General features: G+C 40.7%; 1 protein-coding gene across 7 annotated transcripts; it reads left to right on the forward strand.

Annotated features, from left to right (window-relative positions):
• The first annotated feature begins 1,078 nt into the window (after nt 1-1,078).
• Nucleotides 1,079-24,877, forward strand: LOC120313533 (amine sulfotransferase-like). 7 transcript variants are annotated; one of them, XM_039355547.1, is made up of 9 exons: nt 1,080-1,259; nt 1,475-1,512; nt 3,322-3,443; nt 3,723-3,872; nt 6,976-7,184; nt 7,909-8,035; nt 9,103-9,197; nt 10,111-10,291; nt 23,946-24,354. In XM_039355547.1, exons 4-9 carry the CDS (start codon nt 3,731-3,733, stop codon nt 24,104-24,106), a joined length of 915 nt encoding a protein of 304 aa, XP_039211481.1. In that variant the 5' UTR covers nt 1,080-1,259; nt 1,475-1,512; nt 3,322-3,443; nt 3,723-3,730; the 3' UTR covers nt 24,107-24,354. The 7 variants fall into 7 exon arrangements, 6 of the variants coding, with proteins under 6 accessions (XP_039211479.1, XP_039211481.1, XP_039211482.1 ...); XM_039355545.1 differs by lacking the exon at nt 1,475-1,512 and having other exon boundaries at nt 1,079-1,259; nt 3,322-3,433; XM_039355548.1 differs by lacking the exon at nt 1,475-1,512.
• Nucleotides 24,878-26,083: the final 1,206 nt, after the last annotated feature.

A 26,083-nucleotide genomic window follows, 5' to 3' on the forward strand; every position in this document is an offset into this window, starting at 1 on the left:
AAATATTCACAACAGCTTAGAGGCAGGAATTCTCAGTATCTCTTCCAGAAAGCTTAGGGGACTGAATGGCTTCATTAACCCCAATATTGCCTTCAATGGTCTGGTAATTTGTTATTATTTTGCATTGCTTTATTTAGTATGCTTTATGTTTATTTATTATTTATTAAGCATTAATATCCGCAAATGACCTAGAGCATGGGTCAGCAACCTGCGGCTCCGGAGCCGCATGCAGCTCTTTCAGCCATCTCCTGCAGCTCCCTGTCCACAGAGCTCGGCCTGGGTGGCCACGGCCCTTTGCCATCCTCCTGCTGCCACAGGGCTCTCCACCACCCTGCCCCACCTTGGCCCAGGCAGCTGCAGCCCTTCGCCATCCTCCCGCTGCCGTGGCGCTCTCCGTCATCCTGCCCCACTTTGGCCTGGGTGGCCACGCCCCTTCACCATCTTCCCACTGCCCCACTTTGGCCTGGGCGGCCACGCCCCTTCGCCTTCCTTCCGCTGCTGAGGGACTCTCCACCGCCTTTACATACCTTGGCCCGGGCAGCTGCAGCTCTTCGCCGTCCTCCCGCTGCCACTGGTGCCACTGGGCTCTCCGCCACCAACCCCTTCTTGTCTCCATCGGTGGTGCCTTCCTTGGCCTGGGCAGCCGTGCCCCTTCACCATCCATCCGCTGTTGCCGTCGCCGCTGCCGGTCACGCTGAATGAGGCCAGAGAGGAGGCGGCGGCAACCGAGCAGCCATGGCCCTTCGCCATCCACTCACCACCGCCTCCACTGCCGGGAGTACCGAAGGTCCCGAAGGTTCCCTCCTGTTGCGGATCCACAGTGCCTGGGCTGTAGGGGAAGGGGTTGTGGGGATATTTGGGGCCTAAAAAGTTTTCCAGGACAGGCTTGGGGCTGGCCCTCTTTCCCTGGCCACAGGAGAAGAGGCGGCGCAGGGTCTCCACTTGGGCAGGCGGGCGAGTGAAATCCCGAAACATTTCGCATATGTTTGCAAAGAGAAGCACACCGCATTAGCTGGCACTGCAGGAGGTGGTCTTACAGCAATGCTGACAATCCGGCGTCTTGTTCTGCAGGTAGCAAACGAGAGGCATTTGTGTCTGCAACACCCTTTGGGAAGGGTTAGCCACGACCTGTGACGGTACCAGCCCTGTTCCTGTTTCTGCCCTGGTTTGATAAATTGAGATGGAAGGGTGAGCCCAGAGTAGAGGTATTGAGACATCCGTTCTACCAAAGCAGAGTTGAAAGTGCACGTTCCCAGCAGGTATTAAATCAGCCTGGATCAGCGTTTCTCAACTGCAGCAACATTCGGCCCGGGGAGGGGGAGCTGGACAGGGACAGGGACAGTGCATGTGTTGCCTTAGGCTCCACTCTTTAATCAAGCCCCATTACGTTTGTGTGCGCATGCGTGCATTTTGCGGCTCCTAGTTTTTTCTTTTGTGAGGGAAACGGATCCAAGTGGCTCTTTCACCATTTCAGGTTGCCGGCCCCTGACCTAGAGTCTTTTAAGTGCTGAGGTAAGGATAAATCTCACCAATAAATCAAGCTGCTGAAAATGCTTTTTGAAAAAAAATGAGGCTGTATTTATTTCCTTCACCACTGAATGGGTTTGCATGCTAATAGTTAAAGTTTTTAACCCTTTCTTTCTTTCTTTCTTTCTCTTTCTTTCTTTCTTTCTTTCTTTCTTTTTCTTTCTTTCTTCTTTCTTTCTATGAAATTTTACTTCATTGTCTCTTGAGAGATTGCTTTTGCTCCCAGAATGGGGTGGGAAGAAATTAAAGTTGATTGCTCCTGTCACATGCCTCAATGTTTTACAATCTGAAGATGGTGCTATACAAATTGTTTCCCTTTTTCACTTTATATCCACGCAAGCAGAAGTGTGCAAGAGCCTCTTCTTTCAATCCATTGGCTGGGTGAAAAAAGAAAGACAGGCACAGAATCTCTTAGAACAGCAGCTCCCAAAATAGGAAGAACATGTACACAGACCCAAAAGACAAGGAAAAGAGCGGGAAAAGAATAAAATGTGATTGGCTGATACTATGTTTTACTGACATGTGTAACTCTGTGATTGGCTGTTGCTGCCTAAATAAGGAAATGCCTGACTGACCAAGGTGTGGCACTTCTAAACACAGCTGACAATGTTTCGGACAGTGGTCCACACTGCAACTTCACTTGATCAATTAAAGTGCTGTTTACCTTGGAAGCCTCCGCTTGAGTCTCCTGATTTGTCTTCTTGGAACCTCAAGTTCTTCGGGTAGCTGTTGACCCTTACACTGCTCTCTCAAAGCAGGAGGTAAGGCCAGGGTGAGAAGAGCCAGAAGGCCTTTGAGATAGGAGCCATGAACCCTCCATCCTTTTACTCCATGGTCTCAGGAAGAGTATAAGAATTTCAATTCTTCACTCCAAAATTCTGGCAAATAACTAGTGTCTATTTTATCAATGCTCATTATTTGTGGAACAAAAATGTATCATTTTAGAGTTTAGATGGTTTGTGTGCTACATGCAACATCACAGTCTGGTTTGGAAGCATTACTGATTCAGAAAGGAAGGCAGTGCAGAGAGTGGTGAGGATGGCAGAAAAGATTATTGGCAGTTCCCTCCCTTCCATCCAGGACATAGCACATACAGTAGGTGTTGCTTGAGGAGAGTCTGCAAGATTGTCTAGGACACTATACAAAAGTGTTTCTCAACTTTAACAATTTTAAGGCATGAGGACTTCAACTCCCAGAAGTCCACAGCCAGCAATGCTGTGGAGAAACACTGCAGTATACATCCTCTTCACAACCTGTTTTCCTTCTTACCTTCTGGGAGGAGGCTCATGGTATCCGAAGCAGAACATCCAGATTCAGTCATGGTTTTCTTCTATACAGTATTAACCTAGTGAATTCTAAAGCTTCCTCCTTCTGTTATGCATTAAAGATGGATAGTGATTAATATTTATGTTATATGTATATGTACTTATATGTAAGGGTGTTGTATATAGTTGTATATAGTATGTTTAAATGTTTGTTATATATATGTACACTTTGAGAGCAAACAATTAAATTTCATTTTTAATGTGTGCCATTGTGCCCACAGTAAAAAAAATGACAATAAAGGTTATCTATCTAGTATGATGACATGTGTTTATAATATAGTAGTCTGGTTTCTGAGGTACTTTTGAAGTATGGCAGTGTTAGCCTTGCCACAGCGTGTGTTGATTGTGCTATATTGGATTGAACGGTTAGACATGTTTTGATAAAGTTGCCTGAGATAAGATAGTCTTGTTAATTAGGTTATTACTCAATCGTGTTCTATGTCCTCTCTTGCTCATTTTTGGAATACAGAAGCACTGCTTACACAATGATTGACTAAAGATCCGCCTTCTTAAATATTTGAGCACTCTGCAGGAATGTAAGTTGGCTAAAGGACATGACATGAGTGACAGTTGGGGACTAGGTAAGGCAAGGTAAGAAAAGAATTGCAACTAGTATGTTGTTCATAGTGTAATTAAGGCTTTCTCTTCTACACAGAACTCCAAGAAGAACATCAAATTTATTGTTTGTAATGGAAACTTTTGTGGATGAAAATTGAGTTCATGAAACTAATTAATTAATTAGGGAAACTAATCTAATAATATATACATTGTTTTTCTTTATGTTAGCAGGAGTTATGATTTTTAAAGAACTAAATTAATATTGACCATAAATGTAGGAAGTACTGTTAATCGCTATATTATTATCAACAGCCAAAGTAATGGAGCCAGAGGACGATTTCCTATATAAATACAAAGGAATCTATTTCATAAATGGCATGTCTTCACCCAAAGGTATAGATTTACTGGACAGTTTGGAAATCCGAGATGATGATATATTCATAATCACATATCCTAAATCTGGTAAGTTCAAAGATGTCTTCCAAGAAAGAGATAATCTTGTATCCAGTGCTGTTATTCAGTTCCTCAGGATTTTGGTTGCTGTAACTGTGTTGTGCTATAACCAAATTTTAACATTTAGCATTTTATTTTATTTATGTTTTATTGATTTTCTAATTTTAAATTTAAGTATTTAAAAAGCAACGTCATGGCTGAGTTAATCGATAATTCAAGTATCTTTAGTACAAGTCTCAAACTACCACAATAAATATTTCCTTTCTTTTCCCCTTAGCATTTACTGTCTCATGTTTAAACTAATACAATTCTTATTATATCCATTAAATAAAAACAACATTCTTACATTTATCAATAATTTTTAGCTTATACATATCCTGGTTATTTTAACATTCAGTCTTTATAGACAATCAATGCCCTAATTAGTTTTTCCCAATTTTTAGTTTCATACGTTATTAACCTTGTGAACTCTAAAGCTTCCTCCTTCTGTTATGTATTAAAGATGGACAGTGATTAATATTTATGTTACTTATATGTAAGGATGTAGGTCTGTACATATGTTGTATATAGTGTGTTCAGATGTTCGTTATGTATGTGTACACTTTGAGAGCAAACAACTAAATTTCATTTTTAATGTGCGCCATTGTGCCCACAGTAAAAAATGACAATAAAGGTTATCTATCAATCTATTATGATGACATGTGTTTGTAATATAGTAGTCTGGTTTCTGAGGTACTTTTGAAGTATGGCAGTTTTCTTTATCTCAGTTCATAACAAAATCTAGTATTCAAAGTACACATCTTGTCTATTTGAGTATATTCTATTTTAATCCTCACTAATAAGTCAAAACCCCAATTTTCTTCAGCCTTATTCTAGCTTTCTTTCTTTGCCAACTTGCCTTCCATATCCATGCTTTTAAGTCATCAAATAGATCTCCCTCTTTTATTATATATCTTGTTTGAGATAAAAGAGGCCATCCAGTCGCCATTTTTTTTGAAGGGCTAACAAATTGTGTCTCTATTTTTCCATCTTGACATAGTTGTACTATGTTTAACTTCCCTTCAGTCTGTTCTTCTTCTTGATCCTCAGGTTTCTTCTGGTTTATATAGAAAGTCCTTTCCATTTCCAATGTTGTCAGTCCCTTTTCTGGGTTTTCTGTTAACTGTGCTTGTTGATGAGTTGAATCTTCTATCATAGTATTTGATTGTTCTACTTCTTCCATTATATTCTGTGTAGTTGATTCTTTAGTTGTAATCAAAATTTGTTTTCATATATCTAGGCTGACATCTTGTTCTTTTCTGTAGCTTCTTATTTTATCAGTAGCTGTCAGAATAGTTTCATAAATTGCTTTCAGCATAAAGAGAATCTGTTCCTGATCTTCATCCATGTTCTCTTAGTGGTGTGTTAAATTAAAAGCTTTACAATCAGAGAATGAAAATAATTTTGTCACTGAGGATAGAACACAGCCGGGCTTCTCACAGCTGATATCTGTCAAGCTTGCAAAAGTCTTATGTATAGTCTGGACTTCAAGCCAAGTCTCTTTTAGACAATAAGTTGTAATATCAGGTTTAGCCACAAGATGTCGCCCATACCATTTAAGATTTTTTTTTAAGTCCAAAATTTTTATAATACTTTTCCCAATTTTACTTCTTTTTTGTAAGTAAAAACCCAAATCTTCAATAAGAATAAGAAATCTTTTAGTCCTCAAATTTGAGAAAGATAAAAATCCAGTTAGAATCAGGTTATTCTTTCAGCATTTTAAACTCCCCTCGATAGTCAGTCGCCCCTGTTTTTAGAGGGTGGGATAGAATTTCCCTTCCCTCTCTCCACTAAGGGGAAAATACTTTGGGCAGCTTCTACTGGTAGAAAAAAAAGTTAGGATTGAAGAGAGGTTCAGATCTCACCCAGTCTCATCCGTGCTGCTTTATAAGGTCACAGGAAATAATCAGAATGAACGGATTTTATGCCAAGAAACTCTGCTTTATTAAAGAAGCCATGTGAAATCCATGAACGAGTTTGTACATGATGCTGACCATAAAATGATTAGTTTGATTTTGATTTAACTGAGTATGAGTACTGAGTATTTGTGCTTTGTGAAACTTAGTTTAGGAGGTACAGTACCTCATTGGTATTGGTTTGTGAATGGATATGTCTATTATGGTGGCCAGTTTTTGAGCAGACAAATATATAATGTAATGTAATTATAGATTTGTCTTGTTCAGGAATTTGGAGGGGGGCAAGCAATGATTTGCTATCACAATTCTAAATATATCTACCAGCTTAAAAGGTGTATTTTTCCTGCTCTAGTGGCTATCATTTAAACAACAAAATAATGTCTGAAATGGTATAGGGTTTTCTGCCTGAGCAGGGGGTTGGACTAGATGACCTCCAAGGTTCCTTCCAACTTTATTATTATTATTATTATTATTATTACTATTATTACTATTATTATTATTATTGCCTGGTAATAAGTTTCACTTTGGCTGTCTGCAGCCTAGTGACGGGCCATATTTCTATGGCCGGTTTTTTATCCTCCAGTGTGGAGGCTTCCCCGGATCGAGCGGAAGATCCCCTCCTTGCTTACCCCTACAGAGCCACTTTTGACCCTTTCCAGGGCCCCCAGCGGTGCAAAATCGGACGTGGAAGACGGAGCTCGCCTTCCAGTGGCTACAGCAGCCACATCAGCAAACTGGAAGCCTCAACATTTAGCATTTTATAAGAAGCTGAAAACGTAGGAGAAATAAAGCTGCTAAACCTGTACTTTCATCATTTTTATTTTACCCATACATTGCTAGATGGGTGACCTTGGCCAGTCACACTGCCTCTGCCCACTCAGGATAATTGTGAGGAAAATAGGATGAGGAAGGATTATTAGGTATGCTTGCCATTACTTCCAAAACTAATAAAAGCAGGATAGAAATAAATGTGCAAATAAATAGCTAGTTTTTCTCATCCATCCATCACTTTAATCTGTCAATTTTAGAAGACTTCATTGTGTTCAGGCATCTCTGAAATATTTCCTATTTCTCCTGATAGGAAGGTTGGCTTGGCATAAGCTCAAAGTTCCCCAAGTAATAATGGATGAATTAATTTAATTATTCCTTATTTGCAGGCACAATATGGACTCAGAATATTGTGAGCCTGATTTTTCATGAAGGTCATCGAGATGGAACTGAAAATATTACCCTGAATGAAAGAGCACCATGGCTGGAGTATAACATTTTGCATGTAGATTTTTCCAGTTACCCATCACCTCGTCTCTTTAGTTCCCATCTGCCCTACTATTTGGTACCCAAAGGATTACGAAGTAGAAGAGCAAAAGTAAGACATATTTTGCTAACTTGTGAGGTGATGTGGGGAACTGTCTGTCTTCTGTTCTATTAGCTCTGTATCTGAATGTTTTATTAACAAATAGGCAAATGGCACACAAACACATATTACATTGTTCCAATATATTTGGTGGACACTAATAAGTTTTGAAGGGTGAGGAAAATAAACACAAACAAAATTGTGTTAACATCAGAATATCATGCCCTGGAGAAATAGCTAAGAACCGAACTGAATATCGACCAGCTTAAGCTTATTTTTCCAGATGGATTGCAACACTTGTGTTGCATGGCCATTTGCTATCTTAACATATCTGAACACTGTCAAGTTGAGGAATGCTATCTCTAGCCCTCAAAACCCTTCCCACAATCCCTTCTGTCAGCCACTCATGCCCTAGTCACCAAAGGTTTCAGCTGGTGCAAAATGCAGCAGCATGAGCACTTGTGTGATCTCTAAGAACTTCATACATGACACCTCTGTTTTGGAAACTGCAGTGGCTACCACTTTGGTTCAGGATTCAAGATGCTGGCCCCAATCCTGTTGGCCTGCTGGAAGTTCCTCAAACATGGTTTTGCTAATAAGCTTTGAGATCCCATGATATAATGGAGCCTGTTAGATGAGTGTATGAGAAATATTAGATGCACTGTATGTAGGCTTTGCTGTCAATCTGTCTTTTTTCTTGTTTTTTTGACTAGTTATTATCATCTTTCTGTTACAGATTATTTATGTGCTTAGAAATCCAAAGGATATCTTGGTTTCTAGCTATCATTTTCACAAAATCTTAGTCAAATTAGAAACCCCAAAAGACTTCAGTACTTTCTTTGAGACGTTTTTGGCTGGAAAAGGTAAGAAGTCCTTCATCATGACAACATTATGTCAGTTTTGTTTTAGATAAGAGATTATGAATATATTTCCATCTGCTTCCCACAAAGAACAAACAATCCACCCACTTTCCTAACATAAGTAACAAATAATGATTCTCCATACTCAAGCAGTAATTTGTGTAAACTCTATGAAAACAGTTTATAATGGGATGGATGAGTGAAGAAGAATGCAGGACGCTGAGGACAACTCATGAAGTAAAAATGGGTAGGAGAGGCAACTGAAGGGAGCTTATTACAGGAGAGAGATGAGTAATACTAAGATATATTTAATATAGAGGAGAAAATGGAAGGAAACTATTTGGTGGTTTAAAATCAGGATATGAATGGGTTGGAATGGATGAATAAAATATAAAGTTTTTTTAAAAATGAATATTAATTAAAACAGGGGTCCCCAACATCTAGGCCATGGCCCATTAGTGGGTTATGAATTATTTGCAATTTGGCCATGGAAATGGCAGGCAAGCACACACATGTGTGCCTACCCTGTTTTGCAAGCAGCAGGAATGCCTGCACACCACTTGTGCAAATGGAGCTGCATGCATGGTCATGCTTGCTGGCTGCTCACACAGATCCATCCCTTCTCCTCCCCTGCCAGTTGGAGACAAAACCAGAAAAGTTAGGTAACTCTAAGTTAAAGAATCACATACAAAGTGTTTTAGGAGTTGGAAACAGAAATAGCTAATCGGAATAAGTCTGATATTTGAAGAAGTATAACAAAAATTAAAGTAGATTGCTTTAATTAACAAGTTGGAGTACGCAACCATATTAGCTATGGCTCCCATTCCTTCTCTCTCCTCTCCACATTCAGTGATATTAGGATAGCCCTTAGTTGAGCTATCATGCTTTTATTTGTAGGCCCATTAGGATCATAAAGATAAATGAGGATAAATGGAGGAAATTGAAGTATTAAGAATGTATCCCTGAGACAGATGGTCAGCTGGATCATTGCAGCCCTGAGCTGAACAACTGAACTCAGTGATTTCAAGACTGCCCTCATGTTTACACTAAATTACTTTCTCTCCTACCAGTGCTTTGTAGTTCGTGGCTAGACCATGTAGAAGGCTGGTATGCTCATAAGGGTGATTTCAATATTCTCTTCCTTTCTTATGAAGAAATGAAAAAGGTAAGATGTGTTTGTGCTGTGAAGTGCAGTATGAACAACCATTAAGCACAGACAGCTTTAGAAATGATGTGAAGTGTGAATAATCTATTCCAATAGGGAGTAACAGAGGTGATCATAGAACCACTCTTGGTTGTTTCTGTGCACTCCTGTAGGAGTGGTGAGGTTTCTGAAGAAAAATAAGTTTCTGTCTCTTCTAAAGGAAGGAGGAGGATCTGGGAAATAGAGTGCTATCATCTTGATATCAAAAAGATTAATAAAAGGTATTTTTGTGAGCACTTGGCTTATTATGCTAGAATTCACAGGATGCATCTGTTGTAAACAAATCTGGCCAAACAAAGTTGATCTAATTTTTCATAGATTTACTTAGTAGATAAGGGAAATCCAACTAAGTATCTGTAATTAGCCAAAGCTTAGTCAAAGTCTCTCATAATATTTTCCTGTTTTGGCTCAGAAGAGATTGACTCAACTCAACTGCATTTTTAAGAAAGGCCAAGGCATTTTTTTTTTAGCCCGGCCTAGGAACTGGCCAGCCTCTGATACTGCCAAGATTGCTAAGAACATAAGAGTCTGAATCCTAGGGAAATTATGGCATATCAATATATTGTCAATTAAAAACATTTCTCAAAACTTGCCTTTGAAAACATTTACAACAAGTCCTAAAGCAGCATTTCTATTCAACAACGTTTACAACAAGTCCTAAAGCAGCATTTCTATTCAATGATATTGTTTCCTATAGTTTTCATTAAAAAAATAAACACTAATTATTTAATCAGGGTAGTTTTTTCAGTTTGAAAAGAAAGAATTAAAGGTTGGGGGAGTGAGTGACAGATATGATATGTGAGATCTCAACAAACTTTTCCATCTTTTCTCCATTGTTGTGGATGATCTAATATAAGGCTCTATCAAATTGCAGGACCTGAGAAGATCTGTACTGAAAATATGCAACTTCCTAGGAAAAAAGCTAACTGAAAAGGAGACGGATGATGTGGTAGATAAAGCTACATTTGATAACATGAAAATAGATTCCAGAGCAAACTACACATTCTTGCCTTCTGATCTCCTCGATTTCAGCAAAGGAAACTTTCTTCGCAAAGGTAGATCAGTAATAATTAATATTCTGGGACTGTGCTTTTGGAACGTGCTGGGCTTCATCTGAAACCACGTTCAACACTATAAATGAATTTGGCTGAAGCCATTTTCTCTTCATTTTTGGTAGCCACAGATTTGGGAGGAGGGATGAGTATTTTCTAATTTAGTCAAAACAATAAATTGTTCTATGGGAACCAAGGTCATTGCTGATTGCATTTTGGCAGGCTAAGGCTTCCATTAGAAAGCCTGGGCAAGTAGTTAATTGTGGAATGTGCATTATGACACATCATTGAATTGGGAAGTTCAACTTTGTAACCTGTGGGGGGAAAGCTTCAGTCTTGGTTTCACTTTTCAGTGTGCCAATACTACAGTAGTGGCCAAAATTGTGGAAACCTTTTGGGAAAAGTATACATTTGAGGTTTGATGGCTAATAACACCACTTTTTTTTTGAATAGTACCATAAAATTATATATCAATTGAAAGATAATTTAATCAAGAATGTAATGCAATGAGGTTTGTTCAATTATCTGTATTCTATGAAAAGTTATAGCCAAATAACCAGAAAAAGGAGGGACAACTTGCTTAAGTTGATATCAGGTAACTTTTCTTCATTGGATTGTAGCCAATGAGCATTAGTGTTTAGAGAGCCAATCAGGTGTCATCTTGTTTTGGCAATGAGCCAATCAGATCACAGTAGGATTCAGTTATTGGTGTCATGTATTGAAGCTGAGAGGAGGACATTTGTCAGTGTGTTATGTGATTGCTATTAAGTTGGTTGGGTTTTTTTGTGTTCTTTCATTTAGTGAGCTTGTAAAACGTAATAAAATTAAAGTAATAGTGCAAACAGTTGACTGGTCACTCAGAAAGCGATGGAAAATAGTATGATTAAGTGAACAAGGCTACAGTTATAAAGATATTAGAAGAAAAATTGGTGGAAACTTAACCAAAGGTGGCATTTCTAAGTTTTTGAAGAAGTATAAGGAGACTCAGTCACTACAAAATCATACTGGTAAAGTCAGGAAAAGGTGCAGAACAGCAAGTGATGATAAAAGAATTAAGAGACTGTGCCTACGTGATAGAAGAAAATCATCTGGGTATATACAAGATGAAATGGCGCAATGCAATGTGAAGTTGAGTGCAAGGACTGTTTGGCGCAGACTGCAGGAATTTGGCCTCAAATCTAGAATTCCACAAAAAAAGCCACTTTTATCTCTCAAACAAAGGTTGAAAAGACTAAACTGGGCTAAAACCCATGTTACCTGGACAGAGGAACAATGACACAGTGTTATTTGGAGTGATGAGACCAAGATATCCCTGTTCGGTAGTGATGGCATAAAACACATAAGAAGAAGAATCAGAGAAGATCCTGATTGCATTACATGTACCGTGAAATACCCAGTCAGTGTTATGATCTGGGGTTGTATGACATCAAAAGGTGTGGGCAGAATTTGTGTGATTAATGGGAATATAAATGGCCAAAAATACATTAATGAAAACTTGAGCCCAAACTTAAGCCTTCTGCACATGATCTTTTCCAAGACAATGAAGCATTTATATTTCAGCAAGATTCAGCTCCATGTCATGTTGCTGCTGTGTGCAAAAAGTGGTTTCAAGATAATCATATTCCACTGCTGGAATGGCCTGGGAATAGCCCAGACCTTAACCCAATTGAAAATCTATGGAGCCGACTAAAGAAACTTGTTAGTCAGAAGCAACCCAGCAATAAAACCCAGTTAACAGAAGCAATCATTCAATCTTGGTTTCACATTATAACAGCTGCAGAACTAAAGGACTTGGTTCACTCCATGGGAAGACATTGTAAGGCCATAATTCATGCTAAAGGTTACCCAACTAAGGATTAACTGACATGGTGATAATTTTTGTATATCTCATTTTTTCACATTTTTTTTTATTTTTATTTTAGACCAACAAAACAAAACAAAACACAGCAAAACATTACACACATACAAACATAATATATCCTTTTTGTTAACAGCAATTTGTAACAGTACTCTTCTATTATTTACATTTCCCCCCTCATTCTTCTTTGAAATATTTGTCCTTATTGCCCCATTGTTTCATATTTACGTTTTCCTTCCTTCATATTCTACTACTTAACTAGGAATAATTCATATTATTATTATTATACATTATTATACACATATCACCTCTACCAACATCTCATTTTAAATTTCCAACATTATTCATTGTAGTAACTCTCTTATTTTTTATAGGACTCGACCGGGATTCTATCTAGGCCTAGTGATCATACAAATATTCTCATAGTCCAAATCCACTAGCTTCTTTTATACCTTATTTTTTTAAAAAAGATTCACATTAATTATTATTTAGTGCATATACTGTTTTTGCTCTAATACTATTTCCAACATTAAAATTCACCCCTTTTCATCCAAATATATTGATTTGATTTCATTTTTTCTTTGACATATATAATAATTCCTCCTTTCTTGTTTTATGCTAATATTGTGTATAATATTTCTAAATTTTACTTTCTCTAGTAGTTTTCTGTAATCCTATTTTATATAAACTTCCTAAAGATACATCACATCTACATCCAATTTCCTTAAATTGTTAAACGTTTAAACTCTTTTTCTTGATATATTTAATCCATTAATGTTTACAGATAAGAGCTTAATTATGACTCCTATTTTTTACTTGATCTATTTTTTATTTTTTATTTTTTTTATGCTTCTTGTCTCTATAAGTCTTCCTTTTGCTTCTCTTTCTAACCTTTCTCTTTCTTGTAACTTTTGTATTTCTCGCTCTCGATCAACTTCCTCTAATAAATCTTCATCGTAACTTTTACTCTCTGGCTCTTTCCTACTTTCTTGTTCTTCTCCTTGTGAAAAGTAACACTCATAAAAGTCCTGTGCTTTCTCAAGTGTATCTATCTTGTATTTTTTTTTCCTGCCAAGTTAAAAGTATGCCTTCAGGTATTAACCAACGAAACATGACTTTATATTTAATTAATTGAGTCGTTAAAAATTGGTATTCTCGTCTCTGATTTCGTATACTATGTGGTATTTGTTTTAATACAATTATTTCTTTACCCTTATATATTATTGGTTCAGCTCTAGTTTTTTAATATATTTCATCCCTTATTGATCTTCTAGTAAATCTTATATGGACCTCTCTCGCCAATCTATGCCTTCATGCATAATTCGTATGTACTCTATATATTTTGTCTATGTCTCTTCTTACCTCCGTTTTTCTTGGCCTAAAATCTCTGCCAACATCTCTGCCATCTTTTCTCCCAATTCTTCTTCCTTTTCCTCTACAATATTTTGAAATCTTAGAAAGAACGAAGCTTTGTTCATTTCCAGAAAAGCAATAGATTCAGTCAACTCCCTATTTGTCTGCTCAGATTTCTGTATCATCCCTTCTATTTTACTATCAACAAGCTCCATTTTTGTTTTGACTTTTTGAATTCTTTGTTCATTTTCCATCATTGTTTGTTGTATATTACCTATCTTATCATTCATATTTTTAATTTCATCTCTCATTTTTACAATATCATTCTTAATTTCTTTATGATGTATTTTCATTTCTTCATAATTATTTGCTATTGCCTCTTGGGTCATCATCATTGTTTCTTGAATTGTTTGTAGTGTTATCTGCAAACTCTGTGGGTTCATTGCCAATTCTACTTTTTCTTTTACTTTCACCAACATGATTCTATGGCCTGAAGGAGAGGCCATTGTAGTTGTGGGATTTGTAACTGTTTTTTTGCTAACTTTAGTTGTAGTTACAGTACTTGTCATTTTTATTACTTGAATAATATTTCTCCACTTTTGCATAAAGAATATATATAATACTTCTAGGGGGGGTTGTTTCTGGCGTTCTTGTAGTCTTCGGAGTTTGTTGGTGTGTGTATCTGTCTTAAGGGTGGTCTGTGTTTCGGCTCTCCAGACGGCGAGTTGTTTGGATTTGTCCCAAAGTGCGGGGTGGATCTTGTTGCTGAGTTTGAGGTGGAGTGTGAGGAGATCTTTGTTAATTCGGTCTAGGAGGAATCTTTTTGTGTGAAGTTCATTTCTGATTAGGGCCAATTCTGTTCTTTTCAGGATCCGTTTGGTGGCTGCAGAGTTGGAGTGGAATTTCAGTTGGAAACATGTGGGGATTAGATTTTGATCTCGGCAGTTGCGTAGGAATGCAGGTCGCATAAAATGGAAGCTCTTTGGACTTCAAGTTTTTCATAGGTCCTGGTCAGATGGTGGATTTCCTCCCCGTAGAGGTTCGATATTTGTTTTCTGAGGTTTTCGCGGGTATTTGTATGTAGGTCTTTGGTTGTTCGGGTTTTCTCCCGCGTAAAATTGGAAGTGTCTTGGCAACGTTTCGACGAAGTCCCATTCGTCATCTTCAGGCTGGTGTTTTCAGCTTCGTGCTTTGAGCAGCAATGTGTGGTCTTAGCTGTTTCTTCCTTTTAACTGCCAGTGGGGGTATGAACTGATTGGGTGGGAGCTTGGCTGTGTTCTGATTGGGTGGAGGTGTGTTCTGAATGGTTAGGGGCTTGGCTGTGCTCTGATTGGCTGGGGGAGTGTTCTGTTTGGTTGTGCTCAGGTTAGTCTGAGTTGCAGAGGGTTTAAGATTTTGGGCTGCCTTGCTATTTTTTGGCTTCTCGTTCGTGGTCGTGCCTCCTCTTCATGGAGGGTGTCAGTTTGCTTCATGTATGGATTGGAGGGGTTTAAAGTGGCTAATGATGCAGCTGTGGTCTGGCTTCTGGTTTGTGGTCGTGCCTCATCATCGGTGTGGCTTTGGGTTTGTTTTTTGCGTGGATGTGTGGTGGTGACATCCTGTGTGGTTTTTGTGAGTGTGGGTCTGGTATCAATTCCACTCCAACTCTGCAGCCACCAAACGGATCCTGAAAAGAACAGAATTAGCCCTAATCAGAAATGAACTTCACACAAAAAGATTCCTCCTAGACCGAATTAACAAAGATCTCCTCACACTCCACCTCAAACTCAGCAACAAGATCCACTCCGCATTTTGGGACAAATCCAAACAACTCGCCGTCTGGAGAGCCGAAACACAGACCACCCTCAAGACAGATACACACACCAACAAACTCCGAAGACTACAAGAACGCCAGAAACAAACCCCTCCTCCCTCACAGCCACACATGAAACAAACAGTGCATAACATCTCAGATAGGATCCTCACCAAAGCCGAAACCAATGTCCTTTCCAAAGGATTCAACTTTGCAGTCGCTCCCAAACACATCCCCACTGAAACCATTATATGTGGAGTTGAAACCAGCCTGACCAAAATCAACCCCGACGACGCTAACAGAATCAGACTCGAAATCACCAACATCCTCTGCACCAGCAAGCCACCCAAAAGCAACTTACCCAAAGAGGAACAGACAGCACTACGTAACCTGAAAGAAGACACCAGCATAATAATCCTACCAGCAGACAAGGGCAACGCCACGGTGGTTATGAACACATCTGACTACCAAACCAAATTAACCAACCTACTCCAAGACTCCACATACAAACCCCTAAATACAGATCCCACCACCTACCTGGAAAAAACCACCAGATCCAAAATAAAAGCCTCCCCCATTAGCGAAGAGATCCAGCAAAGAATCATTCCCAGAGAAAAATCATCCAGATGCCCCAAACTCTATGGTCTCCCCAAGATACACAAAGAAGGAACCCCACTCAGACCTATAGTCAGCTCCATAGGCTCACCTCTACAAAACCTAGCCAAATTTCTCGCCAAACAACTACAGCCCTATGCAGAATCCATCACCTCACACGTAAAAAACTCATTCCAGTTTATAGAGATCATAAAGAAACAAAACTTACAGCCCAGCGACCTACTAGTGAGCTTCGATGTCATATCCCTCTTCACCCAAGTGCCTATCAAAGAAGCCTTGACAGCTATTCAAAACAAATATAACCCCCCCAAACACATCTTAGATCTGACCAACCACTGCCTATCCAACACATACTTCATCTATAATGGACAAAAATACAAACAAACAGAAGGAGCACCCATGGGATCACCCCTCTCACCTGTCATTGCCAACCTCTACATGGAACACTTTGAAACCCAAGCTCTAGAAAAATCGGATCACAAACCCAAACTCTGGCTCAGATACGTAGACGACACCTTCATAATCTGGCCACATGGGAAAGAAAAACTGGACAACTTCCTCACACACCTCAACAGCCTACACCCCAAAATACAGTTCACCATGGAAACAGAAGCTAACAACCAACTTCCCTTCCTGGATGTCTTAGTCTACAAGAAATCCAATGGCTCCCTAGGACACACCATCTACCAGAAGAAAACACACACAAACCGCTATCTGCACGCTCTCTCACACCACCACCCAGCACAGATCAACTCTGTAGCCAAGACACTCATCTCCAGAACAAAACGCTTAGCTGACGAACAACACCTAAAACCCGAACTACACACTCTCACCAATGTACTAACATCCAATGGATTCCATAGAAATAAGATTGCAAACCTAATCCAAAAAGAAACCTCCACTAAAATCCAAGACAAAGAACAAGAAAACGGCAAAGCCCTCCTCCCATACATAAAAGGCACCACAGACAGAATCAGTAAGATCCTCCATAAACACAACATCAAAACAGCATTCTGCACAAACAGAAAAATATCCACCATCCTTAGAAACCCCAAAGATAAAATTGAATTAGAAAATCAAGGAGTATACGAAATCCCATGCACCACTTGTCCCACCACATACATCGGACAAACCAACAGAAGAATAAGTGCACGCATTGAAGAACATAAGAACTCAGTCAAAAAAGAGGAACCAACATCTTCCCTGGTCCAACACCTTAAAGCCACAGGACATGAAATTGACTTTAAAAATACCAGAACCATTGCCAAAAGTGAACATTTTAATAACAGAATAATCAGAGAAGCCATCGAGATAGAAAAACGCCCACACAGCATGAACAAGCGAGATGATACCTCCCGCCTACCAGCCATTTGGAAACCCGCCCTTATTGACAAACGACTCCCTAACACAAAAAATGATACCAGACCCACACTCACAAAAACCACACAGGAGGTCACCACCACACATCCACGCAAAAAAACAAACCCAAAGCCACACCGATGATGAGGCACGACCACAAACCAGAAGCCAGACCACAGCTGCATCATTAGCCACTTTAAACCCCTCCAATCCATACATGGAGCAAACTGACACCCTCCATGAAGAGGAGGCATGACCACGAACGAGAAGCCAAAAAATAGCAAGGCAGCCTAAAATCTTAAACCTCTCTGCAACTCAGACTAACCTGAGCACAACCAAACAGAACACTCCCCCAGCCAATCAGAGCACAGCCAAGCCCCTAACCATTCAGAACACACCTCCACCCAATCAGAACACAGCCAAGCTCCCACCCAATCAGTTCATACCCCCACTGGCAGTTAAAAGGAAGAAACAGCTAAGACCACACATTGCTGCTCAAAGCACGAAGCTGAAAACACCAGCCTGAAGATGACGAATGGGACTTCGTCGAAACGTCGCCAAGACACTTCCAATTTTACGCAGGAGAAAACCCGAACAACCAAAGACCTACATACAAATACCCGCGAAAACCTCAGAAAATATATATATATATATATATATATATATATATATATATATATATATATATATATATATATATATGTTTTCTGAGGTTTTCGCGGGTATTTGTATATATATATATATATATTATTTACAAATATTTATATGCCGCCCAATCCCAAAGGACTCAGGGCGGCGTACAAAATTAAAAACAGTCGTAAAACAATAAAATAATCCAATCATACCGCGAGTCCGATCATATCCCGGCCCCCCAGGCCTGCCGGAACAGGAGAGTTTTAACGGCTTTCTTAAAGGCCGGCAGGGTGGGAGTAGTTCGCACCTCGGGGGGAAGTTGATTCCACCAGGTCGGAGCCACCACAGAAAAGGCGCTTCCCCGAGGGCCCGCCAGCCGATATTGTCTGGCCGACGGGACCCGAAGGAGACCCAATCTATGGGACCTCACCGGTCTCTGGGAGCTGTGCAGCAGAATGCGGTCCTGTAGGTAACCTGGCCCTATGCCATGAAGGGCTTTAAAGGTGATAACCAACACCTTGAATTGCGTCCGGAGACCCACAGGAAGCCAGTGCAGCTCGCGGAGGATAGGTGACACGTGGATGTACCTTGGCGCGCCCACAATCGCTCTCGCGGCTGCGTTCTGAACCAACTGCAGCCTCTGAACGCCCTTCAAGGGTAGCCCCATGTAGAGCACATTACAGTAATCCAGTCTTGAGGTGACAAGGGCATGAGTGACTGTGAGTAAAGCCTCCCGGTCCAAATAAGGCCACAACTGGTGCACTAGGCGAACCTGTGCAAAGGTCCCCTGGCCACAGCCGATAGGTGTTGTTCCAAATTTAGCTGTGAGTCCAGGAGGACACCCAAGTTGCATGCCTGCACTGAGGGAGGTAAATTTGCCCCCCCCAGTACTAAAGATGGACCGTCCAGTTGGCCTTTGGGAGGTAAGACCCAGAGCCACTCGGTCTTGTCAGGGTTGAGTCTAAGCCTGTTCACCCCCCATCCAGACCCTCACATCTTCCAGGTACCGGCACATCACGTCGACTGCTTCACTGAAAGGACACGGGGTGGAGATATACAATTGGATATCATCCGCGTACTGATGATACCTCACCCCGTTTCGCCGAATGATCTCACCCAGCGGTTTCATGTAGATGTTAAAAAGGAGGGGGGACAGGACCGAGCCCTGAGGCACCCCATAATCGAGGCGCCTAGGGGTCGATCTCTGTCCGCCCGCCAAAACCAACTGCGACCTGTTAGAGAGGTAGGAGGAGAACCACCGCAATACCCCCACCTCTCCGAGACGACGCAGAAGGATACCATGGTCGATGGTATCGAAAGCTGCTGAGAGGTCAAGAAGCACCAGGATAGAGGAATAACCCCTATCCCGGGCTCGCCAGAGGTCATCGGTCAGTGCGACCAAAGCAGTCTCAGTGCTGTAGCCGGGCCTGAAACCAGATTGAAAAGGGTCCAGATAATTGGTTTCCTCCAAGGATCGCAAGAGTTGAGACACCACCACCTTCTCTACAACCTTCCCCACAAAGGGGAGGTTGGAGATGAGATGGAAGTTCTTCAAAACAGCTGGGTCCAGGGAAGGCTTTTTGAGAAGGGGCCTCACCACCGCTTCCTTTAAAGGTTGCGGGAAAGACCCCTCCATCAAGGAGGCGTTGATTATCGCCTGGAGCCAGCCTCGTGTCACCTCCCTACTGGCAGAAACCAGCCAGGAGGGGCACGGGTCCAATAAACAGATGGCGGCATTCATTGCCCTCACGGCCTTGTCCACTTCATCAAGGGTCACAGGCTCAAACTCACTCCAGATAACATGACTAAGACCAGCCCCTGGCAACTCGGCTGGCACTGCCCTAGTGATCGGTCAGATTCAGAGTTACTGGCCCTCCAACGTCGCTCTAGACGTCTCTTGTGGCGCTTCATCTCCCGGAGCTCCTCAGTAAACCAAGGGGCCCTCTGGGGACCACCACCACAGAGAGGTCGCAAAGGCGCAATTCGATCCAGGGCCCCGGACGCCGCCTCATTCCAGGCCGCAACCAGGGATCCGGACGAGTTGTGGACAAGGGAGTCAGGTATTTCCCCAAGCTCCTCCTGGAACCGATCTGGGTCCATTAGGCGCCTGGGGCGGAACCACCTAGTCGGCTCCCTCTCCCTGCGATGGGGGAGTGATGCTCTGAAGTCCAGCCTCAATAGGAAATGATCTGTCCATGACAAGGGCGAGATCTCTATTCCCCTTAATTCCAGATCATGTCTCCATTGCCCCAAGAGAAACACAAGGTCGAGTGTGTGACCACCCCTATGAGTTGGATCCTGAATTACCTGGGTCAGGTCCATGGTTGCCATGGAAGCCATGAACTCCTGCGCTGCCTCTGAGCGATCGCCGAGTGATGGCAGGTTAAAGTCCCCCAGTACTATAAGTCTGGGGAACTCCACCGCCAACCCGGCTACTGACTCCAGCAATGCAGGCAGGGCTGTTGCAACGCAGCTGGGAGGTAGGTACGTCAGCAACAAGCCCAACTGAACCCGTGAACCCAACTTCAATAGGAGGGACTCACACCCAACAACCTCCGGCGCAGGAATCCCACGAGGACTCAAGGACTTCCGAGCGATGACTGCCACTCTACATATACATATACTATTCTCTAAGTACTGTCACCACTCTTAATTTCATTCACTATCACTCTTACTTGAATAGTCGCCTGTTTTTATTTCTTTACTATGCTATGATTACTTTTCCACTTCTATTTAGTTCAATTACTCAGTTACACTTATTTCTATTTCATTAACACAATTCATTTACTTCATTACTTTTAATACATTTGCCTGAGACCACTTTTTTACTTGTAGCTTAATCACTGCTTGTATATGAGTGACTATTCAATCAGCCTTTTTTCCCTCAATCTCAATTTAATATGTCCACCAATTCACCAACTATCACCTCTTATTTCTTCTTCTCTGTATCCAATATTTCCAAAACATCCACTCGTCACTTTGTCCAGATATATGTCAACTAAAGTCCAAATTTCAATGTTATTTGTTCTTCAAAAATAAACTAAATTTCTCCGTTGTCTCCCTTCACCTTTTAATCCTTATGTTAATTTCTCAAAGTCCTTCTTAATCACCTTTCATTGCCTCCAACCGTCCTTTCACCAGTCCTTTCTTTGATTTCATTCACAACTTCTTGCAGTTCTTAAATTCCAGTCTCTCACATTTTGTAAACTTTGCTGTGGGCTCTCAGCATTCTTCACGCTGTTCTCGTTCTGCTCTATTTGCTCCCTTCTCCGCTCTGTTTCAATTCAGTTGCCACTGTATTTCTCTCCTTATAGCTTTACTTTTCCTGTGCCTTCTCTCAGCCAAATGATCCTCACCTCTTTCAGGGGTTTCCTCGTCTCCTGTTACAAAGCTGTCAGTTCAATTTTTCACTCCCTCTCAGGCTGCCGTTATCGCTCCAGGCCAGCCTTAAAGACTGGTTTCTTCTCCATCAATTTTAAGAGTGCTGCTTCATTCTGCTCAGGTGTTTGCTTTCCACCCGGGTTCTCTGAAGCTTCCTCTTTAATTTACCGATCTCTCCGGGATCAGCAAAGCCCTTGCTGGGCTCTTGGCGAAGATTTTCCCAGGACTTAGGAACAGAGATCTGTTCCTTCACCCGCTCGATGATGACGTCACAGCCAGAAGTCCCTATATCACGTTTTTTCTACGTGTTTCACTTTTCTTCTTTATAACTGCTATTCTAATAGCAAATCCTTCATAAAAGTTATTGCATTACATTCTTGATTAAATTATCTTTCCATTGATATATAATTTTATGGTACTACTCCAAAATAAATATGTTCTTTAAGGAAATCTTTTTTGCCTTGGAGCTCTTTTTACTGGTCTCATCTATCGCAGCCATGAAACCAGGATTACTACCTTCACCTGAAAGGCACTTTCTAAAGTGGTATGGACATGTCCCAACAACCTCTCTTTTTGCTGTCTCTCCATGATGTTGTGTTTGTCTCATCAGCAGCCTGCATTTGAAGCAGCCATAAGCCTTTCTTAGCTGTGCCAATGTTGAAGTGGTGTTCTCCTTTTCACTCTGATAAATTTTGGGCATGGATATAATCTGATGTTTTCAATGATCATTATGTTGGTTGCATAGTCTAACGATCCTTTGGAAGTAGGATTGTTCTAGCTCACAGTGGCCACTTTTAAGATGGAGAAGACACAACCTCTTCACTCTCTATCCTGGGCACTGTCCTCCAGTCTCTTTTAAGCCTATAGGGACATCACCAAAGCTCAAAGAACCATCAATCATTTCACTTAATCAGGGGGCCAGTTCCAAAAGGGTGAATTCAAGATCATTTAGAACCTCACTGGCAGATCATTGGTTCCATGACTTCCCAGTAAAAGATACTTATGGCAGGAGAATCATTCAACACCTTCTAGTTACAGAGATCTTTGCCCTTCTATTAAGTCTTCACTCTGTAATCCAGCTCTAATTAAAATAATAAGGGACAACTTCCTGCCCAAAAACTATAAATACAGAATTCTAAGAACAGTTTGATGGACATAGAGGTGGCTAAACATTGATCTGATAATGGACAAATGTGCAATGTTCCAAGTTAGTCAGGTTTTGCAAACTATTATCCTCTTTCTCAGACTCAGAGAAGCCCATAGTGGGCAAGGTAATTGGAGAGTGGAAACCACCTCTGGAAGAGTTTTTATCTTCATTTGTATAGTCCCCTTCTGAAGTCCTGAAATGTTTTATATTCAGTCATGTTAAAAAGAAAGCATGCCCTCTTTGAGTTATAGGTTTTACGTATCAGGACATAGTAAAAATCATCTGGTTCTTAGCAGTTCTTTAAATTAGGTATATACATAGTCAGCTGAACAACAGCACATGACATATTACACTATGTCATCATTTATTTTACAAAAAGAAAGCCAAAATGGAGAAGCCATGTGGGGAAGAAACTAAGAACATCCCTACTGTTTCTATGGGTATGAAGAAGCTAAGTAGCAGCTAAGTGCTGCTATCAAATGACCTTAATCCAGTGGTCTATAAAACCCAAAGTTTTAGGAGTTTGCTGGTCTCCAGCATTGAGGGAAGGACATCAGTAATAATCTTAGACAACTCATTGTTGTTGCCTATCAGTCTGGGAAAGGTTATTTGCAAACAATTTAAAATACATCATTCTATGATGAAGAAGATCATTCACAAAGGCTGGCCAACATTGGGCTACGCAACAGGACAATGATCCCAAACACACCAGCAAATCTACAATAGAATGGCTGAAAAAGAAAAGACTCAAGGTGTTGCAATGGCCCAAAGTCCAGATCTCAACCCGATTGAAATGGTGTGGTGCAGTGGTTCTCAACCTTTCTAATGCCACGACCCCATAATACAGTTCCCCATGTTGTGGTGACCCCTAACCACTTATACATCACCGGGTGCCAGGGGCATGGCAAAGAAAAGGGGGGGAAATGGCGGACAGCCTTGTTTGGTGACCCCCGTGAAATGGTTGTTCGACCCCAAATGGGGTCCCGACCCACAGTTTGAGAACCACTGGTGTGGTGGGACTTCAGGAAAGCTGTACATAAACAAATGCTCACAAACTTCAATCAACTGAAGCAAAGTTGTAAAGAAGAATGAGCCAAAATTCCTCCACAGCAATGTGAGAGACTGATTAAGTGACACAGAAAACGATTACTTCAAGTCATTGCGGCTAAAGGTGATTCTACAAGCTATTAAATCATAAATTTTTCACGCACGGCTTCTCCATTTTGGCTTTTTTTGTGTAAAATAAATGATGACATAGTGTAATGTCATGTTGTTCATCTAAGTTTGCATTTACTTACTTTTAAGAACAGCTAAGAATCAGATTTTTACTATCTCCTCATAGATAAAACCATAGAAGTCAAACAGGATGTACTTTCTTTTTCACATGACTGATTCAAACACAAACTTAGTCACATAAGAATGTGTAAGAATGAACGTTTTGGTGACAGGATGGCATAAATAGCTTCTAGTTTAATTGAATACAAAAACTGTTGACATTTTTTTAATTGTTATTTCCCAGGTACTGTTGGGGACTGGAAGAACACCATGACTGTTGCCCAGAGTGAAAGGTTTGACCGTGTCTTTAAGGAGAGGATGGAAAAGCTGCCCTTCAGGTTCTGCTGGGATATTCAGGAAGATCTTGAGCCTATTTCCAGCTCAGTGGAGGAAAATAATGTGTGATGCACAACTTCAAATGGCTTGGATCAGAGATGACCTTCCAAGAACAGTCTTTCTGTAACCTTGTAATGCTTAAGTCTCAACTCTGCAGAGATCATAGAACAGAGCAACATCAAATTCTATGGTATTATTAAATATTGTATGGCATTTGCTTATTGATTTATATTTCCATTACTGACTGACTCTGGGTGTTATATATGAAATAAAACCCCACAAAGACAACATAGCAAATAAAAAAAATATAATATCAACAAAAAAATCCAAAGCTGATATAGCTACAACAGCCAGACCTATTTATTATACTTTCCGCCTCCGTGAAGATATATGTTGCTTGATATATCATCTTAGCCCAACTCCTACGGGAAAAATCACATTTTTAAGGCTTTTTTTTCTTTTTTTCTTTTTGAAGGCTAACAGACCCATGGCCCTACAAATCTTAGCACTCTGTGGATAGGGTGGAGAAGACACTGAACCAGAAAAGGCATATCTCCTATGTTGCGTCCTAAGCCTACAAATGCAGACTCGAGACATTGCAAGGTTCCCGGGCAATTGCAAAAACTGCCCGGGACCAGACTGAGTGGCGCCGGCCGAGTGCGCATGCGCAAGGCACGAAAAGTGCCTAGTAATGTTGCCATCTTGTCTGGGGAATTGGGACGTATAAAAGGAGGCCTGCGTGCCTTTGCTCGTTGTTGGAGTTGGAAATAAGTACAACAATTGGATGTGTTAATTGGATTTCCCTTATCTACTAAGTAAATCTATGACAAATTAGATCAACTTTGTTTGGCCAGACTTGTTTTTACACCATATACATCCTGTTAACTAAATTATCTAGCATGACAAGCCAAGTGCTTACAAACACACCTTTCATTAATCTTTTTGATATCAAGGTGACAGCGCTCTAGTTTCCCAGAACTTCCTCCTTCCTTTTGAAAAGACAGAAACTTTTCTTCAGAAACCTCATCACTCCTACAGGAGTTCATGGAAATAACGAAGAGTGGTTCTGTGATCACCTCTGTTACTCTCTATTGGAATAGATTATTCACACTTCACATCATTTCTAAAGATGCTTAATGGTTGTTCATATTGCACTTCACAGCACAAACACATCTTACCTTTTTCATTTCTTCATAAGAGAGGAAGAGAATATTGAAATCACCCTTATGAGCATACCAGGCTTCTACATGGTCTAGCCACGAACTACAAAACACTGGTAGGAGAGAAATTAATTTAGTGTAAACATGAGGGCAGTCTTGAAATCACTGAGTTCAGTTGTTCAGCTCAGGGCTGCAATGATCCAGCTGACCATCTGTCTTGAGGTGATGATGTGAACATGCACACTTCATCTCTTGCTGTCCCAGTCTTTTCTAAAATGTTCTTTCTAAAAGAAATGTTCTTTTCTCACTGCTCCCTGTAACAATTACTACTTGGGAATTAAGAAATGCACCCTGATGGTCGCATTGAGGGAAATATTTTTAAGGAGTAGCAAAACCCCCTTCAAATTTTGCTGTGATATTCATCATGAATCCATTTTCAGCTTGCTGGAAATAAAACAAAATAAAATAAAATGAAGCACAGCAAGGAGGTTTCAGTTGTACTTGCTTGAAAAAAATGGCAAAGCACTTATTTAGAACAATTCCTGCACAGTGCTGATATCTTAATCCTGAGCTATATGGCTGATTACATTTTGGACTATTCCATTATTAGTTGGCCCAATAAAGGTACAGCACTGAGACATGAGTATCACTCTCTCCTTCCACTCAGATGTAGACTCCAACCGTAGACAGTTGCAACAGTGCTGAAAAAGTAATTTTGCAAGCAATCCTCACATTAATGTCCTTTGTAAAGCAAAGGAAAACTAAAGTAAGAATGTTACATTGTGATGCTTCACTTAACAACTGCTTCTCTTAACCCCCAGGTTGTGGGTCCTAATTGCAGTTGCTAAACGAGGATTACCTGTAGTGATGATGTGAACACTGTCGT

This window comes from Crotalus tigris, unplaced genomic scaffold, assembly GCF_016545835.1.
Source record: "Crotalus tigris isolate CLP2741 ecotype Arizona unplaced genomic scaffold, ASM1654583v1 scf7180000018691.1937549, whole genome shotgun sequence".
NCBI lineage: Eukaryota > Metazoa > Chordata > Lepidosauria > Squamata > Viperidae > Crotalus > Crotalus tigris.